At 48.8% G+C, this 14042-nt stretch overlaps 1 protein-coding gene across 1 annotated transcript; it reads left to right on the top strand.

The window, feature by feature from the left end:
• Positions 1–4596: 4596 nt before the first annotated feature.
• Positions 4597–13442, top strand: LOC122367697 (homeobox protein MSX-1-like). Its single transcript, XM_043341032.1, has 3 exons — positions 4597–6003; positions 10681–10847; positions 12625–13442. Exons 1-3 carry the CDS (start codon positions 5607–5609, stop codon positions 12871–12873), a joined length of 813 nt encoding a protein of 270 aa, XP_043196967.1. The 5' UTR covers positions 4597–5606; the 3' UTR covers positions 12874–13442.
• Positions 13443–14042: the final 600 nt, after the last annotated feature.

Genomic DNA, 14042 nt, shown 5'->3' with positions numbered 1-14042 from the left:
GGAACTAATACGTTAAACCCTTATAAGTCAATGGGGAAATATGAAAATTGTTATTTTGGCGCCGAGAATGATCTGAAACTATCTCAAACATATAAAATCATGATTTCATGCACTCTTTGCAAGGTTCTATGCTTCATATTTGCATTGTTGCCCTTGCGTGACGTCATTTGTGACGTCACAAGGGTCACCATTTTTCTTCAATAACTCCCGATCAAATTGAGCTAGCGAGTCGGGAAAGCCACCAATGGACTCAGGAAGACCTGCCGAATCGAATGATATGCGACATGACCTCTTTCGACCAACTTCGTGACCTGGGGGTGCTGACCTGACCTTGACCTGAGGTCAACACCCTAAGTTGACCTGACCCGAACAAAAAGTATATCACTCGATGCGCCTGAGCTAGCTGAACACGATGATGCCAAAATCGCGGCTCTACGGCCATTTTTGGCGAAGTTATTTACCAAAAACCGAACCCGTGCCTTAGATCACTTGACCTGACCTCAGAGGTCACCGGTTGACCTGAGACCCTTACAGCGGGTTCCTACCAGTCACTCTGCATTATAATTTGCCGCACACGACCACTTTACCGCTTAATTCTAGTTTAATTAGCGGTGCATTAGCGAGGTGGGTTCAATCAACCCCCTCGGCCGGGGCAAATGTAGGTCAGGCGAGTAAATTTGAGGAATTCTGAAGATACGATCGTGTTCCCCACTCAATTCTGCGTAAGATGCCGGGTTCCGTATCTACGTAACTTGAACGTAACGGATACGGCGGCCGCAAACGTAAATCGAGGTCCCGAATTCCCTATTCCTCAACACAGGCGGCAGCCGGTTTCTGGTCTGCGCAATATGGCCGCCACCGTTAGACACTACGGCCAATAGGGTTGAAGCGGCATTGCTCCCCTGTGATAAAACTGCATTTTCACAGCCCAAGGTTGGGAAGAGATTTACCACATGCCGCACCGGCGTAACAGTTAATATCATATTCATTTGGTACTGTATGTTATATTCCTAATATGGTGTTAATATTCTATTAATACTATGTTCATATTTATAGTCACCGCGATTATTTTTTGTGTTTTTCATTATTGGGCGGCGCTGGCCGCTGAGTATGAAAGATGAAATTTCTTACTTTTCCCTTATTTAGGGATTGAAAAAGCTGAGGATGAAGATGGTGAAGCGCCAGAAGTTAGAATAAACTATAAAGATATGGAACCCAGCAGGAGTGAGGAAACCGCGAGGAAAACTGAAAATGGGGTGAAACGCTGAATCAAACGCGCCCTAGATCCCAGCTGGAACAATATCCAAATGTTTCATTGTGGCTCGTTAAGATGCTTCGCGCATTTAAAGTGTTCGTTTTTTTTTTTGCGTGCATTATGTTGTAATAATGAGTAGGTACCCTGACCATGTTCTGCAGCAATAAATACATTGGCATTGGAACGATACCTACCCTTGTTTAGTTGAATTACGTTGACAGCAAAAGTAAGTGAAAACACCGTCACTTAATTTGTTCACTTCTGCTGTTGCTGTTAGTGAACACACAATACGAAAATAGCTTCTTTGGATTTGGTTCTTCCGCTCAGAATATTCAGTAAAACTTTGTCTGGGAAAATCAAAAAGCCCTAGGGCCGAATCGTTTCCCAAATACCTTCAACATTAGCCGAGGCGGGCCGAAGCCATTTCCCAAATGCACGTGCTAATGTTAAAGGGATATCTCGGCATGTGGTAATAACTGGTGTAAGCAAATTGACCACGGTCAAAAATGCATTATAGTTCGTTTTTTTTTCTTCAAAAGGACGCTGGCTCCAAGTATGTTTTTCGAACAAGCACGTGTTTTAGCGAGCAAAACGAGCAAAAACTGAACCTGAGAAAATCGAACGTCGACTAATTTTAACATGTGATTTCTTCCCGATAATTTCCATGTGTGCGTTTTGGAACCATATATGCAGGGGCGGATCCAGCCGATCCGTTTGGGGAGGGCAAAAGTTTAGCCGACCATCGGCGACCCCGACCCACCACCGCGCCAGTGACCAAGTTACTTCACAACGCCAGTTACACTATCTTACCGTAAGATGGTGTAAGATGTCTCATGTTAACCCGTGCCAGCCGCGCTGGGGCTCCCGGATTTTCACGCCCCTGGGGGATGTTTGAACACCCATATCCCTTCTAACTCGGCTCCTGGACCACGTAGCAACACGCGGTAGGCGGCGTTTGAAAGAGTGTCAAACATAATGACCAAATTACCCCAGTCACTTTTAAGGTCAGATCAGATGTCAGATCACCAGAGCCCATCAAAGGCCAAATCCCGATAATATTTAGGTCCAGTTTCGAGAATTTTTGAAGAACTGGCGCATAACTCGGAAACGAATAGAGCTAGAGCGCCCCAGAAAAGCTAATTTGATAGCACTGTTACTGCTCTTTCTGGGCAATTCGCTCAGATTAGACCTAAGATCAACGGTTTAGCCTCCAGGGGAAACTGCCATAATATATACCTACTATTTTTACGGGAACGGATTTTCTGCGATAACTTTTGAATCAAACCTTGTGCGATCTTACTTTTACCGGCATCGTGTTCCTCTCGCGAAGACGCGTCGGATGAGTTATAATTTGATCTTAAAAAGTGAGCTTACAACTTTAACATTTGGTCAAGTCATGACCATGGAAAAGGTCGTGTTGCATATCAGTCGATCCGTATCGTAAAGCTGAACACATCTAAGGTGTTTCTATTGCTCTAGAATGCCTCCAGCAGAAGTTATTAGCGAATTGCTGCAAACTATTGCATATCTTTCGTGACCTGAGATGATCTCAGGGACATAAGGAGGGGTCACGGGTGCTATTTTCCGGTTCACTGTGTGCTGTTTAGGTTGTAACTCGGTATTGTTAAGAGTGACGTTTCTTATAAATTTAGCACGAATGTTTGAAAGGGCGGATTGACGGGAGCCGGAGCCTACGCTAAGCAGAGCTTGTTGCGTAGAGCCCAACCCCTACTGTCCGATCGCGTAATTCCGGGTGACAGGAGAATTTAGTTGAACGTTTAACAATGCCAATGTTTAACGTGCCCTTCAAAGCCGGACACAGCCTGTCCCACTCCTGACATTGACTGGCTGCGGCTGCTCCCACCAACCTCAGACCATCCCCGTCAGGAGTCTCAAATATCGAGCGCCGGAGCGACTCAAACCCGGGCTCTCACTACCAGGAGTCCATTGCTTTACCAACTGAGCTACCGGACAGGAGGTTTGCCCAAAAAAAGGTGCCTTTCAATTTTCTCTTATTTACTTATAGTGGAGAGGTCGCAAAAATGACCTAGCCCTAGGTCATCGATATAAAAATCATGTGACTAACATTTTGTACATAGGTACTGTTACCCTTATTAACTGCTGAAAGTTTCAAAGCGATCCGTCACTCGGTTTAGCTATGGCAAGCATTGGAAATGTTTTTAGGTTATGTCACTTGACGTGCAGCTATAGTTACATCGTGACCTTGAGAGACCTTGGTCTGACATTTTCAGAACATATGCAAAAAATAGGTATAAAATGGCGGCTAGGCACGTCGCCGTTTTTTTTTTACGCGGAACGCTCCACAGCAATGAGGCTCCCAACAAATGACAAAACTGTGGACTGCTTAGATAATTTCGAATATAGGGTGGTGGGCGTCTTACCCGACTGGGCATCTTGCCCCGTGTTACCCCACACCATGGCCATTGGCCACACTGCATATACTTATACATGCATTCAGTTCAGGGGGTGCAATCTAATATCAGCATACCGACCCAAAATACCAGCAGCAAGTGGTCCGCTCCTTCCTTCGGAATGGCCGTCACGGACAGAAGCCCTGCTTTTTGTCCATATAGCCATCGACGCCGTATTAGATTTGCTCATCGCTACATGCTTTGGGAGGGGCAAAAAGATAGTCTTGCCCACACGATTTGGCTTTGGGGAGGGCAAATGCCCATTTTGCCCTCCCCTGGATCCGCCACTGCATATATGAGAACAGTGGTGACGTCATACTGTCGAACATGTATTGCAATGTTGAGTATCCATGACAGGTTGGATGATGATGCAAATAATAAACCAAATTATTACAAATGCATTCAAATATATTCAAAAAGACACACAAAGCTTTCGGTTCATGGAACCTTGATCACTGTGTATTGCAATGTAACTTATAACTATCATGGACGGAACTGCTTACTCGATTATAAGCTCGGCAACAGTGAAAAACTAAGTTTCACCCAAATTCGTTGACACTTGTCCCATTGCACGGACATTTGGGTGCCTGCTGCCACCAGTGACGTCATCATAGTATGATCATTTTTAAGAAACAATTTCCAGCTACTTACCGTGCACAATTTGAAATCGGTTATTTTTTCGGTAAGAAATTCTTTGCCAGACACTGAAGCTGCCAAAACTCACGTGAGAGCTTCGATATTGAACTTTGAGCCAGCGTCCTTTTGAAAAAAAACGAACTATACCAGTTTGCATTTAAGCCAACATTTTGGGATGGTCTCGTTCCTAAGTCGGCTAAGAGCTTCGGTCCAGAACATTAATTTATTGTTGGCATACAGTAAAATACATTCCAAACTCGGCCGGTGATCAATTTTCAAGACCTCAGTCCCTCCTTACTGATTTTTGAACTCGGCCTCGGTCTTAAAAAGTTTATTTACACCTGCCTCGTTCAGTATTATATAACACCGCGCACGAGATACAGAGCTAGCTCTGGGTCAGCCAGAGTCGCGGCTTAACGTGAGGCCTTGTGCAACCTAATCTGTCCTCATCTCCTTGCACATTTTTCTGTACCTTACCGGACGGTTTGACATTGGGCTGGTCGAGGGGTTTGGAGCTACTGTTCCGTGGTTTTTCAATAAATTTGACCTCGTTTAGCACGATATATAACCATTCTCACCCACTCTTCAGTTTCAGCTCTCGTCTGCTCCGCCCTTCTCCCCACCGTTCCCGTGCTGCTGCTCTGACCGGGTCCCCGCCGTCGCCCGGGGCGGTGCGGAGACACGGCTCCGTCCGACCGGTAATCAGTGCCCGGGGCGCGTGTCACTCAGCTGCTCTGCTCGGCACGCGGCGCCGCGGGCCGCACTGCGCACCTGAGCACCCTGATTAACCACGGCCGCCGCCACCGTGCCCCGCGCGGAGCCCACTCACTCGGACGGCCCGGCTAATTTGGACGCTAATTGACACGGGATACAGACATGCGCCGCGCTTTATGAAACATTATCGGCGCGAAAAACAAATCCGCCGCCCGCTCAGCGCGGCGGACAGATTTGTTACCCCGCCGCTGAGCCGCTTGTCGGCACGCGGGCAAACAGAACAAGCCGAATTAGGCGCACCACCGACACCCGTTCGGGCCCTTTTGGCGGCCGGCCGGACAAAGCGCGTGGAAGGCTTAGCGGTCGGTGGCGGCCGGCACATGAACGCTGGCCAAACATTATTTGTTTAGCCAATTAGGGGTGCTGTCGCAGCGCGTTTGTGCGTCGTGGCTCGTCCGCGGTGCACGGCTCATTAGCTGCTCGTCCTCTCGCGGGCCGGGACGGGCCGGCCGGCCGTCTGCGGCGCCGGGACGGACGGGCAGACCGAGTCCGCCGGCCGCGCGGGCAGCATGCAGGCCTCGTGCGACTCTCCCGACCGGCCGACACAGCTCTCCTACATGGAGGTGCTGCGCTACCACGAGCTGTGCCAGACCCTGTACGGCGGGCAGCTGTGGGCTGCTCCCTGGCTGCCGACACCGGCCCCGGCCGGCTGGGGCGAGCTGGGCCGGCCAGCGGCACCCGCTACTGTGTGCGGGTCACCGCCGGCCGTCCTGTCCGACTGTCCCCCGGGAGACTGCAGTCACCGGCCGGCCGCACAGGAAACCAACACCGGCCGCGTGACGAGCGACTTCAGCATCGAGGGCATCCTGTCGGGGCGCCGGCGGAGCGCCACGCCGCCCGCAGACGACAAAGAACCAGAGTATGATTGGCTCAACTGCACCCGCTACAAGCCGCCCAAACTGCCACGTAAGTGTTGAGCCGCCCGCGGCGCGTGTCGGCCGTAAACACCGCCGAGCTGATGGCTTTTTGTGCTTGGTGGATGGGTGTGAGAAAGTCAAACCGCTTCAGGTATACTGAGCATTCCCAAAAAAGCGTTGCTCTCATGTGAAGATGTATTTCCACGTTTGCGATCCATAAATACCTAATACATAGACGAAAAGCTTTATTGTTGTCGGCTCCGGCAATGCTCTAATGCAGCATGATTCCTGGCTGTATGTATATCAGCTAGTTTTCTTAAAAGAAAACATAATTTTGAGCTACGAATAAAAAAAGATGAACGCCTTACATGCGCGCTCAACAATAAAACAGTCACTGGAAACATGAACAGAAACATACAAACTTAAAATACGGGCTGATTTGGAATTTCGAATGAAACAGCTCCGATAATTCCTTTGTAGCCCATCTTGATTTGATTTTGGCTAGCTAACGTCCATCACGATTTAGGAACATATTTACACAACCGAACAGGCCATAAGGTCGACAGTTCTATGTGCATACATGTTATTCATCAGAAATGGGCGGCAATGGTTTTAATGCTTAAACATAACATAAGGCGTGTATAACATAACGCGTTCGCTTTGTATTCTTGAGTCGGTACAAAGTTAATTCCAGTAAACAAAATCTTGGAAACCCCTGCTATACGAGACGATAAAAGGAACGTCTCCTGGTTCGCACTGGTTCCGAGTGCGAACCCGTTGACGGAAATCAAGTAAAGCAAAATTATATAAACAAAAGTACTACTCTTAGTTTCTTGACATAAAATTGGATTCAATAAGAAAATAAGATTTGCTGAGCAGGGTAGCTCCAAACCGAAATAGAACAAACTGGTCCCTACATAGTTCAGTGTTCACACGGTGTTGCTTTCCTTTGAGTTGGTGAGGAGCTGACTTCCAAAGTACTTGCTCTGTCTTTGAGGAACTTCAAACGATTGATACAGCTTGCTGTTTCGTCTTTAACACTTATGGGTCAGCGGTCTGTTTGAATTAGGGTCGATTCTCCGTGTTGCAAGACCAGTTCTTGCCCAAAAGGAATTTCCAGATGATTTGGGTGAGGTCCCTGGAATGTTGCCTGAATTCACATTTGCCGTCCCTACAGCTAATTACTGGTTCTAGGCAGTAGCGGCGGAACACCTTCAATTAAAGGGGGCACTGGCACTGCCGACTTTTGGTCCCATTCTTTCCATGCAACGCCCATAGGGCTAATGTTAAAATGCCAAAATCAAAGGGGGGCACGGTGCCCCGGTGCCCTCCCCGTTCCGCCGCCTATGGTTCTAGGTATTCCACATTTCAAGACCCGCCTTCTTCCCCTCACATCCTTTGTTGATCGTCCAATATGCAGCTGAGCTACAATTTCGGCGGCGTTCGGAGCTTGTAAATGTTCTCCAGTTTCGATTGCTCCTTATGATGATACTCGATTTTAAATTTATGTTGTCAGACGACCATTGCATTTTGTCACATCACAACGCCAATCGCCAACAATTAATGAGGGCTTAGCAAGACTGTAGCTTTTACCGTCGGGGCTGGAATATCCCACGGTGACTGACTTTAATATGTAATAGCCAAAACGTTATATGGGTGATATTTCGACCAACAGGCCTTCCTCAGAATGTAACAAGTGTAGAAATCTACAAGAATACAATTAATGAGGCATTCCTTCGTTTATATTGGTGATGGTAATGCATAATGTCAATCGCATGAGCGAAAAAAAAGTAATGACCAAGTTTCTCCTGATTGCGCTGAGTCACATCCAAGTGTGTCATATAACGCCTTGTAACGCGTGATTTGCTATAGATGTTTTTTTCGAGTTTGGTATTTGTAGCCGTCGTGTCACCTCTCTCCCGCTCTAATTTGAACGCGATTAAATTCTTGAAGTCTTCTTGTTTGAGAGCTGAGGCGAGCTGAGGCTTGTTTGAGCATTATAGGTAATGAATGCTATGGTGATAGAGTTACCTTATGCTCATGTTACGGTAGTGAAATAATATTAAAATGAGGCCAAAAAAGTTATTGATATATTTCGACTTCGTCGTCTTCGGAATGTACGTTTTCGGCATTGTCACAATTTAAATGCGCAAAGCATCAAAGGCGCAACAATGAACATTTGATATCGGTTCAGCTGGGATCCAAGACGCGTTTGATTAGGCGTTCCGCCCAATGTTCAGTTTTCCTCACGGTTTCCTCACTCCTGCTGGACTCTATACACTTCTTTGTTTTTAACTTCTGGCCTTTCACCCTCTTCATCCTCAAATTTTTTCAAACCCTAATTAGGGTTAAGAAGGGCATTTCATCTTTCATACTTGATGCAACCCAACAATGAAAAGCACAAATATAATATTTACTGTTGCGCCGGTACAGCATGTGGTTTGGCTGGCTCTTCCCAACCTTGGCTGTGAAAATGTTGCTTTATTCACTTAGGGTTTTTGCGACAGACCTAGTGTCTACCGGCTCTCCGTTCTCCGCACAAAACCTCGGTGAATAAAATGCATTTTCTCAGCCCCGGGCGAGATTTATATACTCCCAACGTCAAATAACAAGTATACTCATTATAGTCTGGCAAACCCAAGAAAAAACGGATTTTAAGTGCTGCGGCCGTTGATGCACGCGCATTTATACTGTGAGAGCATATTTTCTGTCACAACTTTTGCTACATATGTATTAAACCGCGAGTAGGTAGAACAAATATTTTGAACGTCGAGCCGATAGGCGAGACGTTTAAAAGATTTTTCTACCTACGAGCGGTTTAATGATTTTATCCCGTACCGCCGATATGTTTCGGGCGCTCTAAGGTAAAAAATACATCTTATATAAAAAATACGACATAATTCAGACTAGACGAAATGTCTACTAGACGTTTAACAGTTTGTTAATCATTTAGACGCTTAACAAATCAGTTAAACGACATCTGATAATTTTCTCTCTTTGAACGTGAAGCAATTGTAAACACTGTCTACGGTGCGGGATAATATATATTAACGCATGGTTTCCCGTGTGTAAATGGTTTTAACGCACGACGTGGATGGATTGGAGCACGAGTGTGTTAATGCACGAGTGAAACGAGTGCATTAACGCACAAGTGCTCCATTCCATCCACGAGTGCGTTAAAACCATTTATGCACGGAAACCATGTGTTAAACTAATTAATACATGCTTAACGGTGCGAATTTGAATTAAAATTAAACTTAGTCCATGACACTAAAAGGGCCTTTTACGGGAATTCTTAGAATAAAGTCAATGACCCTTCCGAAAAACTTCAGCTGAGAAAGTCATCACTGCACGCGCGTGCACCAATTTAAATTGGTGCACGGCTACCTTCGAATTAACGCACGGTTAATCTCCAGTGAACGCACCGTAAAGTATGTATTAATATATATTAAACCGCGAGTAGGTAGAACAAATTTGTTAAACGTCGAGCCGATAGGCGAGACGTTTAAAAGATTTTCTACCTACGAGCGGTTTAATAATTTTATCCCCTACCGCCGATATCTTTCGGGCGCTTAAAGGTAAAAATACAGTTTTTATGAAAAATACGACATATTTCAGACTAATATTTCAGACTAGACAAACTGCCTACGAGACGTTTAACAGTTTCTCTCTTTGCACGTGAAGCAATTGTAAACACTGTCTACGGTGCGGGATAAACAAATTTCTCCGAATCATGCATTTCAAGTGATCAAAACACGTGCTAGGTGATTCAGGCGCTTCAATTCCGTTCTTTCTTAAGTTTGCCAGACTATAGGTTTTTATATTGGGGCGTTTTTTTCATTCCATGCTATCAAAGTGCCTTGCCTTGTTTCCAGTTCAAGTGCATCGGTTGACAAACATCCTTAGAACAAACGTTGACTGCGTGTATAAGAGACACAATGCTAATTGAGACGTTCTTTCTTCACATTACTAAACACTGTCCAAGGCGCAGTGTGTCCCGTCTCCTCAGCATACCGATGCCAGCACACTGAAAGGAGATGAGGGAAGCGTGCCATTCGCTGTGAAAGCACACGTCCGCGCCCATTATAATCGGCTTAGGGCGGCGCGCCGATCCCATCAGACCCACACTGTTGACGATAGAGGCCTGAATTTTTCGGCATTTTTCTGGATGGTTGCGTGCATCTCGGCCGCCGGGCAAAAGCTCAATTTGAGACAGTTGTCGGTCGCGCGCGCGCCGGCCGGCCCGTGGTTAGTGAATTATGATTATCTGGGCGGGAGGCGCGCTACAAAAGCTGGCCGCCGCTATCGGTACATTTCATCGTCTATGTCGCCCGAGCGGCGCGAGTCATCTGCATACCGGCGTGGTACTGTGGCCACACGCACTCTGCGCGCCGCGCCGGTCAGGGCGTATACCGCACGGAATGCAGCCCGGGCTGAGAGCTGAGCTATTTCAGCTCTGTTCTCGCGAGATAAATTACTGCTGCACATGGGCCCATCAGCAATGTAAAACGTACCAAAATTTAGAGATCCCCTGAACGGATGTGGTGTGATTAAATTTGATCCATGGCGCGCACTTGTTAGTGTTATCCAAGCCTTTCCCTCGTTGACATCAAATGAGGAAGACTGACTACTAACAGTGAGCCGTGTGTCACAGGACCTAAGAAGGAGTGTCAGCTCTGTGACAGCTCTGTGTGGCTGACTTCTAACGGTGAGCCGTGTGTCACAGGACCAAAGAAGGAAGGCGTGCAGAAGCGGCGGCTGGGCCGGAACCCGCGCATCCCGTTCTCGTCACACCAGATCGCGCTGCTGGAGCACAAGTTCCGACACAAACAGTATCTGAGCAGCTACGACGTGACGGAGCTGGCCAGCCTGCTCTGCCTCTCTCAGACCCGGGTGAGTGCCTATTTACCGGGATAGTTTTCACAGACCCGAGTGATCACCAATGTCCTTTTATCTTTTTTTTTTGTTTTGTTAAAAAAAAACTGCATGGAGCATGTCGATAGAGTATCCAGCTGTGAGCCGATCATATTCGTTTTTAATAACAAATTGCGATTGCTTATCTCATTATAATACACGCATAGCCTATCGCCATATTGTATCGGATATCGGTCCCCTGGCTTCCCCTGTCCTCCGCTATTCGGGGTCGCACATTCCGCGGAGCCGGGGTGGAATGTATGAGGGGTGCTTCCTTAGACCACCTATTAGCGGCGCTCCCGACTATGATGGTTATCACTGGAACAGACCCATTACGGCGCCTGGACTGGCAAAGAACCGTGCCAGCAGCGGCACTCGGCAGCCAGGTGCGAGCTCAGAGCTGCGCCTCAGTAAGCCCTGGGTTTGTCTTGGTGAGCGCGTGGCACGATGGTACGGCGGTGGCGGCGGTACAGGGGGACGAGAAACATTACTGGTGTTCTCCGAGGCTGGAGAGAAGAGGGGGCTGATTGGTCAGGCGTCGTGTCTCAGGGAGACTGGGTTGGAAGGATTAGGAGATGTGCTGGGAGAGATAGGGCAGCTGGAATGTGACACTGGATCAGCCGAGCAGCCTGGGTTAGGCAGCTACCGGATATTGGACATGAAGCCGTATCTGGACAGACTTGGCTGAAGACTATGTTGAACACGAAGTGTTTGGAAAGAAACGTGTATGGTAGCGTTCCCATCAGAGTGACGAGAAGAGGACCGAGGAGGGCGCACGACAGAAAATGGAGTTGACTGGCCGACACAACACGATTGCCGATCCAGTCAGTGACAGCACCGTCTAGCGTCGCGCTCCGTAGGGGCGCCTCTTGGCCGCGGCGGCTCCGCCCGTCCTGTCCGGACCCCTCAGTGTCGCCCTGCGCCCGCCCGCTCTGTGGAAAGATAGGCCCGGGTTATTTTATAGGGGGATTATCGTCTTGTTTATAGTACATTAGCGCACTGTGGGCGCCATCGGCCGACGCGGCCGGCGTGTCAATGCCGGTTTATTTATGGGTTGGACGGTTGATTAGGCGTGGACAGAGGGATGAGCGGCCCGTGGCGGTCCCGGAGCGGGCCCACCGCCGGCTGCCACTCGGCGACAACAATGTGACACACTGAGGAGGGAGAGAGGGGAGGAGTGGTCACACCGGGCCGTGCGGCGCCGAGAGCAGCCGGCTCCGATCTGTAGCAGATTGTTGGACGGTGATGACACGGTGGACGGGCATTGGAGGACGTGTTTCAAACCGGCCGGCGCCGAGACGGCTAGTAGTTGAAACGTAAACTTGAGTGGAACCGAGGACTCCATTGGCGAGGGCCGCCGCATTAGACGGGCGAGCCGACCAATTTTCGGCCGGCTGGCCCGCGCTGTTTCGCTTTTGTTGGTCCTTTGAAAAGAGCCATCACGGAAGAATGGTTCCGCGATGGGGCTTGCCGGGCCCTATCAAAATTCTTGTCACCTGCTCACTCGTTATAGGGCGTATAAATATGTGCTGGATAATGAGCCAGATTGTGGATGAAAGTAACAGGGATGCTGTCATTCTCTTGTACTGTGTTGTTTCAATCAACAAAACGCGTTTATCGCGTCTTCAACTTTCCAAAGTTCTTTGTCCCCTACCCAGATGCATATTTATCTTATCTAGTTTTTAGCTTTGCTATCTCACCGATATATTCTGACACTTCACCTACTGACAGTACTCGCTCCCCTTTCCCCCCTCAGGTGAAGATCTGGTTCCAGAACCGGCGCGCTCGAGAACGACGTGACCACGAGGCGCGCACTCGCACCGCCCTGCCAGTGGTGTCGGGCGCCCCGGCCGTGCCGCCCTCCACGCCGTCCCCGACCGTACTGCACTCGGTGCGGTCCGCCTTCCAGCCGGTACTGGCGGCGGCCGAGACGGTCACAGAGTGTCACAGGAGTCAGGAGCGGCCGAGACTGGAGCTGGACATGGCTCAGACCCGGGGCGACTGAGGGTGGAACTGAGGGGTTAAGTCCGCCGAACCGCGGGACTACATAGGTCGCCGAGGGGTGGTGGCGTGAGCTAGAGGAGGCCAGTCGTGAACCCGATAGTCATGTTTGTTGTTGGTTGTGCTGAGTGTTGGAAGGAGCGCATGATGGAGGTTCCGTGGGTTTTATGTCCGGAGCGAGTGATGGAGATACGGAATGAGAAGGACCAGTCTGTTTGTGCAGACTGCCGGGTGACGATTTACATTTCTCTGCCGTCATAAGCAGAAAAAATGTAGTCCGATACGCTGCTATTCAATGTCGCTCGCAAGAGCAATGGGTAACTATTGTATGATTGTGCGAACATTACTGTCTCAGGGAATGGTCAGTCTGTCTACAGATGTATCTGTATTTTAACTGTACGTGTTGACAACCCTATCGGCGGACTGTCTACACACCGCCCCATGATCATTACGAGCGAGCGAGCGCAGCGAGCGAAGTGAGTCTTTTCAATATAACGGAAAAATCTCAGTATGAGCGGCCCGGCCCGGCCCGGCCCGGCCCGGCCCGGCCCGGCCTGTAACGCTTTTGAGAGGCTTATATCTCAGCAACCGCTGGACCGATTGGCCTGCGGTCTTTTTTGCTGGGTAGCCCCATCCCTTCTACCCCGTAATTGACTACTTTTGATACATCTCAGTGACCGTTGTGGCACGTGCCACGTGAAAAGTCAAGGGTGTTCAAGCTGTTTTGCAAAAGTAGTGATTTTGAGAGGCTCATATCTCAGCAACCGCTTGGGCGATTGACTTGCGGTAATTTTTGTAGGGTAGCAGCATCCCTTTTACCCAAAATAGGATACTCTCGATGCATGTGGGTCACCCCCAGTGCACGTGCAAAATACAACAATAAGAGGTGCCAAATTTGTTCCCATTTCAGTAACTCGGTAATTACTGGGGCGATTTCGCTGAAACTTGGCATACAGGTAGGCACCCACCAGGCAATGCATTCCCATGTGTTGCGGTTAGGGTGCTACTGCACGTGCGCACGTGCAAGGGGCGTTTCCAGATCTCAAGAACGGCTGGGCCGATTGCGCTCAAATTTGGTACACGGTTGGGGACCAGTTAGTAGGGTGCCGTGCAAAAGTCATTTTGGACCCCGTTTGCACGTGCGCACGTGCAGAATGCCGCTTCCAGATCTCA

Source organism: Amphibalanus amphitrite, unplaced genomic scaffold, assembly GCF_019059575.1.
Source record: "Amphibalanus amphitrite isolate SeventyFive unplaced genomic scaffold, NRLGWU_Aamphi_draft 000890F_arrow, whole genome shotgun sequence".
Lineage (NCBI taxonomy): Eukaryota > Metazoa > Arthropoda > Thecostraca > Balanomorpha > Balanidae > Amphibalanus > Amphibalanus amphitrite.
Note: the sequence above shows the minus strand (reverse complement) of the source record. Positions and strands in the feature narration are given on the sequence as shown.